Source organism: Xyrauchen texanus, chromosome 10 (assembly GCF_025860055.1).
Source record: "Xyrauchen texanus isolate HMW12.3.18 chromosome 10, RBS_HiC_50CHRs, whole genome shotgun sequence".
In the NCBI taxonomy this organism is placed as follows: domain Eukaryota; kingdom Metazoa; phylum Chordata; class Actinopteri; order Cypriniformes; family Catostomidae; genus Xyrauchen; species Xyrauchen texanus.
This window is the reverse complement of record NC_068285.1, coordinates 31179990-31192620: the sequence shown is the minus strand read 5'-3', so window position 1 is coordinate 31192620 and position 12631 is coordinate 31179990. Positions and strand designations below refer to the sequence as shown.

General features: G+C 36.7%; 1 protein-coding gene across 1 annotated transcript in view; it reads right to left on the bottom strand.

Moving 5' to 3' along the window:
• The window catches only part of LOC127651037 (elongator complex protein 2-like), a 57155-nt gene extending 45729 nt beyond the window's left edge, over positions 1–11426 (bottom strand). Inside the window, 9 exon segments of the mRNA XM_052136742.1 lie at positions 2–66; positions 300–377; positions 6848–6882; positions 6884–6941; positions 6944–6977; positions 7163–7233; positions 7463–7535; positions 7644–7826; positions 9372–11426. Of these exon segments, the coding sequence (XP_051992702.1) occupies positions 2–66; positions 300–377; positions 6848–6882; positions 6884–6941; positions 6944–6977; positions 7163–7233; positions 7463–7535; positions 7644–7778 (549 nt within the window). The 5' untranslated portion in view covers positions 7779–7826; positions 9372–11426.
• Between the last annotated feature and the right edge of the window lie 1205 nt (positions 11427–12631).

Here is a 12631-nt window from a genome sequence, read left to right as displayed (position 1 = left end):
CCTGTCCATCGATCTGCACATACAGGTGAACCTTGCTGTCATCATCCCCACAGGCAAGTACTGGAACTGCAAGTAGATGGAATTATCCTCCTAATGTAATCACCTAGGACACATTTTGAGGCTGACATGTGACTATAAAGAGTTTGAAAGCAAAATACTACTACAGGCCAGTAGTGACTAAAATGTCAATGAAAAAATATGGTCAACCCAGGACATATATAAACCCCAGAATGAGATTTTAATCATGTGATAAGAAGGACAATATAGCAAATCAACAAGAAGCAGCGAGCACAGCCTACCTCTGCTGCCTGGCAACAGTTCCAACGAGACATCCATCACAAACCCGCTCCCAAATGAAATGGTCTGGAGGCATTCAGCTAAGAATAAGAATAATAATAAAAATAATAGTAGGTTATTACCAATCAAAACAATCCAACTATATTAGAGAAATCCAGAAAAAAAAAAAAATAACATTATCTGTGGAGCTAAATTACAAAAGTAATGTGACTAAAATATTTTTGGCACAAAACAAGGCTTGTTTCTGGGACTTAGCAAACATCTTATTAGATCATTGTCATTTGAATGGTTGAGAAATGATGTAATTCACCATCATCTCATGACCTGAGGAAAGCATTCAAGAAGATGGTTTTTAACACGGAGAACACTTGCGTGTTCTGATGAAAGTTATTCACACACTTCCTTTCAGTCAATCTCACTTTTCTTCTTAAAGTTAGGTGTTTAACAGACTATGAGTGGAAACAAATTATCATATTATTGTCATTCAGACAAGTAAATTGATAATTCACTTGTCTGTGAAAAAGATAGTTGTCCAGAGAGATTTGTTTTTTTAAATTGGTGTAAATATGATAGTTTCAGAAGCAATATTCTCATCAGTGTTTTATTATCTCATTACATATTAGTTACATCAACATATAAACAGGTAATGTAGCAAGCTAGCTGCCAGTTTCAATAGGATTAATGAAAGACATTATTAATTAACTTTAGTCAATGAAAATAATATCTGTGAATTACAAAACGCTGTGATTGTAATAAGTAAACATATAAAATGCATGCGCAGCTCCAGCGCATCAGTGAATGGTGCTGCACTGTCAACACACACACGCACATGCACACGCTGCTATTTTTAGCCTTCACGTGGTGTGCAATATTTGAGCGCTACTCACCAACAACATCTTAGATGTAGATGCTCAAAAGTTTGGTTCATTTATAATATGCATTTAGAGCGGCACCGGGGGTGCATTTGACCAGAATTTGAATAAGAAGTGAATTAAACTACTGTGAACTTGCCTAAAAACAGATACTTACAGGACTTGTAAGTCCAGGACTGGAGAGTTTACAATGTCAAAATAAAAGCTAAAGGTGCACGATTAGATATAGCTGGATATTTTTTCTTATTGAAGTTTTAATCAAGCTATTTGTCTGATCAGGCAAGTAACATTCTCTTTCACTTGTCCCTTTAAAAATCAGAAGACATTCTCCCGAAGAAGCAGACGAGTGTTAATGTTGAGTTATTAATGAATAGTTTAGGAAACATACAAGAATTATACTTGAGTCTGACTTACATTTGTGATAAAAAAAAAAAAAAAAAAACAACACTTCTATTCTGTTAATAAAAGTTAATAAAAAATAATAATAACAAATGTTTATATTATCAGCATAACAATTTGAGAGAACTGAACTGAAAACTGACATAAATTTGAGAATTTATTTATGTGGTATTTGACAGCAACAGTAAGAATCCCTCTGGCATGGACTTCATAATTTTATGCAAAACACAATCATTCATGTTATTCCAGCAAGATTTGAGAATCTTCAAAAAGCATCTTGTGTACTAAAAAATAAAAATCTGACCTTTACTACAAAGGTGTTAACATGTTCTATCACAAATATGCCTACATTAAAGACCTAGAAAAGTGAAAGTATAATATACGAAAATATAAAGAAAATAAATAAAATCACATGTACATAAGTATTCACAGCCTTTGCCCAATACTTTGTTGAAGCACCTTTGGCACCAATTACAGGCTCAAGTCTTTTTTGTGTATGATGCTACAAGCATGGCACACCTATTTTTGGGCAGTTTCTTCCATTCTTCTTTGCAGGACCTCTCAAGCTCCATCAGGTTGGATGGGGAGCGTCGGTGCACAGACATTTTCAGATCTCTCCAGAGATGTTCAATCGGGTTCAAGTCTGGGCTCTGGCTGGGCCACTCAAGGACATTCACAGAGTTGTCCCGTAGCCACTCCTTTGTTATCTTGGCTGTGTGCTTTGGGTCGTTGTCCTGTTAGAAGATAAACCTTTGCCCCAGTCTGAGGTTCAGAGTGCTCTGGAGCAGGTTTTCATCAAGGACGTCTCTGTACATTGCTGCATTTATCTTTCCTTCGATCCTGACTAGTCTCCCAGTTCCTGCCGCTGAAAAACATCCCCACAGCATGATGCTGCCACCACCATGCTTCACTGTAGGGATGGTTTTGGCCAGGTGATGAGCGGTGCCTCGTTTCCTCCAGACATGACGCTTGACATTCAGGCCATAGAGTTCAATATTTGTTTCATCAGACCAGAGAATTTGGTTTCCAGATGGAGGCAACTGTGATCATTGGGACCTTCAATGCTGCAGACATTTTTCTGTACCCCTCCCCAGATCTGTGCCTCAGTACAATCCTGTCACAGACAATTGCTTGGACTTCATGGCTTGGTTTGTGCTCTGACATGCACTGTTAACTGTGGGACCTTATATAGACAGGTGTGTGCCTTTCCAAATCATGTCCAATCAACTGAATTTACCACAATCATCTGTAGAAACATCTCAAGGATGAGTGGAAACAGGATGCACCTGAGCTCAATTTTGAGTGTCATGGCAAAGGCTGTGAATACTTATGTACATTTGATTTTTTTCGTTTTTTATTTTTTAATACATTTGCAAGATTTCAAACAAAATTATTTCACATTGTCATTATGGGGTTTGTTTGTAGAATTTTGAGGAAAATAATTAATGATAAGGCTGTAACATAACAAAATTAGGAAAAAGTAAAGCACTGTTCATATATATATATATATATATATATATATATATATATATATATATATATATATATATACAGTGAGGAAAATAAGTATTTGAACACCCTGCTATTTTGCAAGTTCTCCCACTTAGAAATCATGGAGGGGTCTGAAATTGTCATCGTAGGTGCATGTCCACTGTGAGAGACATAATCTAAAAAAAATATCCAGAAATCACAATATATGATTTTTTAACTATTTATTTGTATGATACAGCCGCAAATAAGTATTTGAACACCTGTCTATCAGCTAGAATTCTGACCCTCAAAGACCTGTTAGTCTGCCTTTAAAATGTCCACCTCCACTCCATTTATTATCCTAAATTAGATGCACCTATTTGAGGTCGTTAGCTGCATAAAGACACCTGTCCACCCCATACAATCAGTAAGAATCCAACTACTAACATGGCCAAGACCAAAGAGCTGTCCAAAGACACTAGAGACAAAATTGTACACCTCCACAAGGCTGGAAAGGGCTACGGGAAATTGCCAAGCAGCTTGGTGAAAAAAGGTCCACTGTTGGAGCAATCATTAGAAAATGGAAGAAGCTAAACATGACTGTCAATCTCCCTCGGACTGGGGCTCCATGCAAGATCTCACCTCGTGGGGTCTCAATGATCCTAAGAAAGGTGAGAAATCAGCCCAGAACTACACGGGAGGAGCTGGTCAATGACCTGAAAAGAGCTGGGACCACCGTTTCCAAGGTTACTGTTGGTAATACACTAAGACGTCATGGTTTGAAATCATGCATGGCACGGAAGGTTCCCCTGCTTAAACCAGCACATGTCAAGGCCCGTCTTAAGTTTGCCAATGACCATTTGGATGATCCAGAGGAGTCATGGGAGAAAGTCATGTGGTCTGATGAGACCAAAATAGAACTTTCTGGTCATAATTCCACTAACCGTGTTTGGAGGAAGAAGAATGATGAGTACCATCCCAAGAACACCATCCCTACTGTGAAGCATGGGGGTGGTAGCATCATGCTTTGGGGGTGTTTTTCTGCACATGGGACAGGGCGACTGCACTGCATTAAGGAGAGGATGACTGGGGCCATGTATTGCGAGATTTTGGGGAACAACCTCCTTCCCTCAGTTAGAGCATTGAAGATGGGTCGAGGCTGGGTCTTCCAACATGACAATGACCCGAAGCACTCAGTCAGGATAACCAAGGAGTGGCTCTGTAAGAAGCATATCAAGGTTCTGGCGTGGCCTAGCCAGTCTCCAGACCTAAACCCAACAGAGAATCTTTGGAGGGAGCTCAAACTCCGTGTTTCTCAGCGACAGCCCAGAAACCTGACTGATCTAGAGAAGATCTGTGTGGAGGAGTGGGCCAAAATCCCTCCTGCAGTGTGTGCAAACCTGGTGAAAAACTACAGGAAACGTTTGACCTCTGTAATTGCAAACAAAGGCTACTGTACCAAATATTAACATTGATTTTCTCAGGTGTTCAAATACTTATTTGCAGCTGTATCATACAAATAAATAGTTAAAAAATCATACATTGTGATTTCTGGATTTTTTTTTAGATTATGTCTCTCACAGTGGACATGCACCTACGATGACAATTTCAGACCCCTCCATGATTTCTAAGTGGGAGAACTTGCAAAATAGCAGGGTGTTCAAATACTTATTTTCCTCACTGTATATATATATATATATATATATATATATATATATATATATATATATATATATATATATATATATATATATATATATTTATTTTTTTTTTTTTTTCATATTTTAGAATAATATTAAAGTCATCATAACTATGGAATAACATAAATGGAACTATGGGAATTATGTTGTGATTAAAAAAAATCCTAAATAAATCAAAACTGTTTTATATTTTAGCATCTTCAAAGTAGTCACCCTTTGCCTAGAATTTGCAGACATGAACTCTTGACATTTTCTCAACACACTTCTTGAGGTATCCCACTGGGACACTTTTTAAACTGTATTGAAGGAGTTCCCATCTATGTTGGGCCTTTATTGGCTGCTTTTCTTTATTATTTGGTCCGCGTTATTAATTTCATAAACGTTTTATAATGAAATAAATTAATATGGTGGCACAATTATATTTTTGTCTACAAAACTAATTTCAAACATTTAAGCATATGCCTTCAGATCAAAAGAATTTTAAGATCATGAGAAACATTTCAGTCAAGTGTTTCAAAATTTTGACCGGTAGAGTATATATAATATTAAATATCTCTTATTAATTTTACATCTAAGTTTCTTCTAAAAGTTTCACGATGTTCCAGAAATTCCTAAAAATAAATTGTTTATCTCCAGTATATAATTCAAATCACATATTTTCAGTGTGGTCTCATATTTTTTTAAACCCATTGTATATATTATTAAATAAACATTGTAACCTTTCAAAAAGTGTCCTTAAGGAGACAATACATTTTAATATCTCTGTAGAACTTACTATAATTTACATGATCCAACCAGCAGATGTCAGGCTTGGAGAGTTGATAAGTTCTTGCTTGCCACTTAAAACCTTGTGATTAATATTCAGTGCTGTGAAACATAATTTGATGCTTTCTTCTAGTCTTGTGTATTTTTTATTTTTTTTTTCCATACAAAATTGTTTTAGATCTAACTAGATATAACAAAGGCAACCTGGGTAAACACAAAACACAGTTTTTAAATACATCTATATATATATATATATTTTTTTTTAACTAATATAACCAGATAACTGGAGATCAGTCTTTCACAACGCTGTGGTGGAATTTTGTCCCATTTTTCTTTGAAGATCTGATTTAGTTCAGCCACATTATGGAGGGCTTTCCAGCATGAACTGCCCATTTAAGGTCCTGCCACAGCATCTCAATCAGGCTCAAGTTAGGACTTTGACTAGGCCACTCAAAAACTTTAATTTTGCTTCTTTTGAGCCATTCAGAAGTGGACATGCTCCTATACTTTGGATCATTGTCTTGCATAATCCAGTTGCGCTTGAGCTTCTTCTGGAACTTGAGCAGTTCCACGGAACAGTTTTCAACTCCACAGAACATTCTCCCAAAAGCTTTGAGGATCATCAAGGTGTGTTTTGGCAAAATTCTGACGAGCATTAATGTTCTTCTGGGTTCGTTTTTGCCTTGCCAATCTTCCATGGATGGCATTTTTGCCCAGTGTCTTTCTGATAGTGGAGTCATGAACAGTGACCTTTATTGATGCAAGAGAGGCCTGCAGTTCCTTGGATGTTGTCCTTGGCTTTTCTGTGACTTCCTGGATGAGTCGCTGTGCTCTTGGGAGGAATTTTGGAAGGTTGGACACTTCTGGAAAGTGCCAAGTTTTCTCCATTTATAATGAAATGGCTCTCACTGCGGTTCTTTAACGTTGTAACCCTTCCCAGACTGATGTATCACCTTTTTCTTCATCATTTCTGGAATTTCATTTGACCTTGGCATAGTGTGCTACTGGGTGAGACCTTTTAGCCAGCTTCATGCTGCTGAAAAAGTTCCATTTAGGTGTTGATTTGACTGAACAGGGATGGCAGTAATCAAGCCTGAATGTGTCTAGTCCAGCTGGATTTAGTGGAAATTACTTTTCACACAGGCCCAGTTTTTATTGGAAAACATATTGCTTCAATAAATAAGATTATCATTTAAAAACTGTATTTTGTGTTTGATCAGATTGCCTTTGTTTATGTTGGATTTTGTTTGAATTTTTGAAACAATTTAGAATGAGATGTACACAAAAACAGAAGAAATCAGGATGGGGCAATTTATTAAATGAGGAAAACTCTTTTCATGTTACTTGTATCAGAGGTACTGGTCCAGATTTCAGATGATGTCAGATGATGCTGAGGCCAGCAGTAATTGAGAGGAGGGCAGAAATACAGCGTCCACTGCCCAGAGTGTCCCAAACACACTGCAAATGCAGTGAACTGTGGCAAAATCACTTCAACTGTTACTATTTTTATTATTATTTAGTTCTTTTTCAGATTATCTAATAATTAATATATGAACCATTATAACACAAGATAGCAAACTCTTTGAAAATCTCTGATACGTTATTGCACAAACTATTTTGTCAGCATGTTGTTTATATTCATTGCTTGTGAGCACGTACCTGTCCATCATGCTTCTTCCAAACAACAACATTATTATCTGTCCCCCCAGATACCAGATGTGTTTCAGGACCTGTGGATATAAAATTACTGTAAATTTCTTCAACCCATTTCTTTGTTATTATTATGTTATAACATATGATCACACAAAATATATGTGCAAGAGGTAATTTAAAGGGATAAATAATAATAAATCCTATTTTCAGGTAGTACCTGTACTTGCTGCTCATTTGCACAACCACACTTTGCTTTTTCAAATCTGTCATCTAAAAACCCCGTTGAGAAGGGAGACAGAGACTTACTGCAGTCTTGAACCCACTGGACAGCGTTCACCCTACCAGTATGTTTGTTCAGTACCTCCACAATCTTAATGTCCTGATAACAATGAACACAAAACAAGGACGAAACAAGCCTGTCACAGCAATAAGGTACCTTAACATATAAAAGACAGTTCACGGAACACTTGTAATGAGTCATCATTACCTGTGGATTATAAAGTGCAACTGAATTGCATGTCCCAAATGCGATGAGACTTCCTCTGCCCCATGACACAACATTAGGAGCGCGATAATTGGCACAACAGGAGACATGGCATATTTCCATTACAGGCGCTGACATCTTCAGCGCTGCTGTGTGTTACAGTTAAAATGACCAGAAACAGGTTTCCTGTGGCAGTAGTTCCGGGGAGAAATATACGTTAATATGCTTTCATAAACTAACGAGTATGAAACGTTTATTAAATTGATTTAATAACAATATACATTCTCTAATATTCATTTAAATTCAAAATTCACATTACAGCGTTGCAAAATACTTGACATACACAAAGGCTCATGTAGGCCTAACCGGGAAAAAAAAATATTTATGTCAACATCAACAAAAAACTCACTAATATTTACTAAATATTGTGCATTGTAATGCAATGACAATGCATTTTGAATTGTGGCACAAGATTCCGAATACATTTATGGCCTCTATCTCGAAGTAAGATTTTGTGAAAGTCTAAATCAGTGTTCTTCTTTTCAGGATCTGTGTCAGCCAAGCCCCATCCTTCAGAATGGATGATAAATCAAAAATATTAACTACCAGATCAGTGATGGATGCAGCAGAATGAAGAACAAGGTTTCTGGAAAGTCAAAGAAATTGAGTAACTCTGCCTGGAATGATTCTTACCATAGCCTACAGAATGATTGGCATTAATATATTTATAGTACACCTGTATTCAAATTATCAATGTGTATAATATATGGGTCATTCCTGGGATTCGGTAATATTTCAGTCCCCTAGATTTTTGAAAGTGGTGGTTCACCAAAATTAAATGTTAAAAGCTTTTCACAATACTTTGTTATCTCCTTTATAATGAATACAAATAATTATTGCATTTAAATAATTTTTATCATTAAAAAAAAATATTATTTCTGTCTTACAGCAAGCATTTTGTCAAGTCCCTGAGGTTCTTCGCTGAATTTGTACTTTGAAAATAATTAATAAAATGTGCACAGTGTCTATAATTTTTGGCAATAATGCAAGTATTTATGTGTGTTCTTTGCTTTTGAAAAGAAAAATAATAAAAAAAATGCAAAATATTTGATAAAAAACAACTTTTAAAGTTACGTCCCTCAGTCTGAACTCAACCCCGTCACGACAACCATTCTCCGCCCATAATAATTTAGACTCCACCCATATGTGACATCATTCACAGGAAGTTGCATCATTCAGCTCTCTTCAACAGCATGGTGCAGAAGAAGGTGAGTGATATCACACTTTATTCATTTTTTGAGGTGTATTATAGTCAGGGAGGGTACTGTCAGGCTTAACAGCTCAACCCCATCACATACAATTAAGATGGAAAATGATGACTTTTCAAAATTTTATTTTAATCCATAAAAATCTAAAATATACTTATTTCATTGGCTGCCATGTGGCCCACTCTTCTACACCACATTAAGAGCAGTGGCCATTTTGAGCAAAAAAACTCAACCCCATCACACTCAACCCCGTCACATATGTCATTGTTTCGGGGTTGTAAACTTTGTGACAGGGTTGAGTTATTCACTTAATTTAATCAATGATTTCAATTTAAAAGTTTAATTTCGTAAATATATTATTACCAACTCATATTTTAACTCATATTTTTGTTATAGATAAAATATTTGATGTAAAATTTCCACTTAAACTTCAACAGGCATCCTAGTCAGAAATGGCACCCACATCAACAGCAGAGAGGCAAAGGCAGTTTCATGCACGCAGAGATGCTGACCCAGAAAAAAGGGCACAGTACCTTGAGAGAGAGAAGCAGAGATGGAGAAGGAATGTTGAGGCAGGAAAGAAAAAAACAATTAGTGACCTAAGTGAGAGAGCACAGCGTCAGAGGCATAAAAAAATGGAGAGCAGCATACACAAGAAGCAAGGAAAGAAGAGAAGCATTAAGAAACATAAGCACTCCACCACAAAGTCCTGAACATATGCCAGAGCTGCCACGACAGCCACTGTCAAGGTGAAGTGCAACAGGCAGAAGAATCATAAGTTGAGAGTAGAAAATTAGTTTAGAGCATGTGTAATTGTCTAATGCACGGTTCCCCAAACTGTGGTTTTTAAACCCATGGGGTATGTGAAGGAACTGCAAGGGGTTCGAGTTGATGAATAGCTAATAATTTATAAAATCGTAAAATTTAAATAAATCACTTGCTAAAAATATTTAAATATTTTATTTGTTTATCTGTATGCCATGTGACTATTAACCAACATCAGAAAATTGGGGGGTTCTTCATATCAATATTTGAGTTCAAGGGGGTTCGGCTAACAAAAAAAGTTTGTGAATCCCTGGTTTAATGTGACATACTCAGCATTTTCATGCAATGTTGGACTGACTAATTTGTTTGATTACTTGTTTTGTAGGCAAAGGGAGGAAGGCAAAAGACAATCACGAAAACAAAGAAAGAAGCTACATAATGAAATTAAACAGCTCAAGAAAGCCCTGGACAGGCAAAAGCGGTTAACAGAGAAGTATAAAAAGAGAGTCCAGCGACAGAAGAAGACCTTAGAATCTCCTCGGTCAAAAGTGAAAACAACATTATTGAATTGCCCTGTAAACGCAAGAATTAGGAAGACCTTGTTGTATCACGAAGCTCTTATTGCAGACATCAAACACAAATATCGTAATGCCAGAAAGGAAAAAGACAAACAAATAATTTCAAAAGTGACAATAGGGAAAATTGTTAGAAAATATAAATTGCAGAAATTTGCTGAACATACTCTAGGATTATCAAACAAATGCTGGAGACATCTGGAGAGTAAAAATATAACAGCCTTTGAAAGAAAAGCTGTTATCCGACATTCCGATGAATTTAAAAGCAAAGTGAAGTCATTCTTTGTGAGAGATGATGTGAGCAGGATTACAACAGGGAAGAAACAAACAATCACAGTGCATAAAGTCAAGATGCAGAAAAGGTTCCTGCAGGACACTATGAAAAACCTGCACAGAAAATTTTTGTCAGAGAACATTGGGAAAATCTCTTATTCTCTGTTTTGCCTTCTTAGAACTTTTTGGGTTGTTTACCCTTCTATGTCTGACCGAGACACATGCCAGTGTAAGCTCCATGGGAATCTGAGCTTTGTGGCTGACAAGCTGAATCAGCTGAAGGTGGTTGAGACTTCAAATGTAGAGCGACTGGCTGAGATGGTATCTTGTGATTCTTCTAGCAAGGCGTGTATGTATGGGGAATGTGATTTATGCAAACAAAAGTGTGTCCCCCTCTCCAGTCAATATGATGGGATGGCAAAAGCATCTTTTCTACAGTGGGTCACTGAAGACAAGGCTTTAGAAAAAAAAGACTACATGAAGAAAAGTTCAACAGTAAAGATAACTGTCAAGAAAACTATTGAGGGTACACAGGAGACCCTTACAGATTTGCTTCACAACAACATTCACAAGTTTAAGAAGGGTTCAGGAATACATTTAATTAAAAACTAATTATATTTGTTTTATCAAGACAAAATATTTCATTGATTTATTTATTATTTATGCATGTTTGGACCTCCATACCTGACAACATTGTCACTCGTGTTTATCACATCTGTTTGCTGTTATTCAGCTATAATTTGTCAGTGCAGTAAGTAGCAGATTGAAAGAAAACATCAGAGCATATTTTTGTAGCTCACAGACAATGGTGCGGTGGTGGATTATGTCTGTTGAGTGTTGATATCACGCTATGTTGTTGCCTAGTTGGTGAGACGCAATGCTGGAAAGTAAATAAACAACGTCCATCTTTTTCGATCCATGACAACGATCTTGCTAATGTGACGTCATCGTGACGTATTACCAGTGGTGAACGCAAAGCATTTTGGGAATCCGCCAGATTTGATTGCATGGAGGGAAGAACGCAGTGTTCAAGATGCCATCTACCTGCTGTGTTATAAACTGCAATATTCGTTCTCACGATAGAAGTGGCATAAAGCTTAAGAACGGAGAATCCTTTTTATCGTTTTCCAGCGTGGAAAAATAATAGTACAAGTCACGTTTCAGAGGTGACAAAAAGTGCGACGAATGGCATGGATATCAGCAGTAAGGAGGCCCAAGGCCCATGTTACCTTCGATAACACTCCACCACACACGATGGTGTGTTCAAAGCATTTTAACAAAGTTAAATTACAGAGAGTAATTGTAAATGTTATGTTGTGGGCAAATAACCAGCGTGTTTTATTTGATTTAACCAGACCATTACATTTGACGTTAGGCCAATGTTAACTGTTAACTAGCATGAAATGGCTATTTAGTACATAGGCAAGTTACCAATGTACTAAAGCGTAACGTTAATCAGTTTTAAATGTTGTACATCTAGGCTACATAGCAATTTATTTGGTGACTGTGTTTGCAGACAAACCTGCCTATGAAATGTTGGAGTGTGATACTGACTGGGCCTGGGATATGTGGTGCCTTGTGAGGGGGAGGATAAGACTTTGCTGGATAAAATTGTGGTTGTGTGCTGTGACCAATATGTGAAGCCGTCGTGTTAGAATTATACACCATGCTCACATCTAATATGTAAAAATGTTTTTTTTTTTTTTTCAAAAGATTTTGTAATGTCACTTCTCACGTGTAATGATTTTTAGCCATCTCTGTAAATAAAATACACAAAGACTGAATGAAATTCTGCCTCCTTTATCTGTATTAAGGAAGAATTGTGCAAAATCAGTTTGGATTGCAATACACAATTACATAACTTAAATGGTAGTAACAACCAACTAAATTTCAGTTTCTTTACATATTTAACATGTAAATACATTTAGATGAATACATTTATAAAGAGTCCATAGAAAAGATAACTGGAAATGTATGAGGTAGGTTGTGGGTGATAAGTCACAGACATGTGCAAGCATCGCATTGCCATAACTCTGAATCCCACGCAACCTAATTGGAACCACTGTATAGGACAGTTCTGATTATCGCAAGCAACCATGTCTGCAAACAT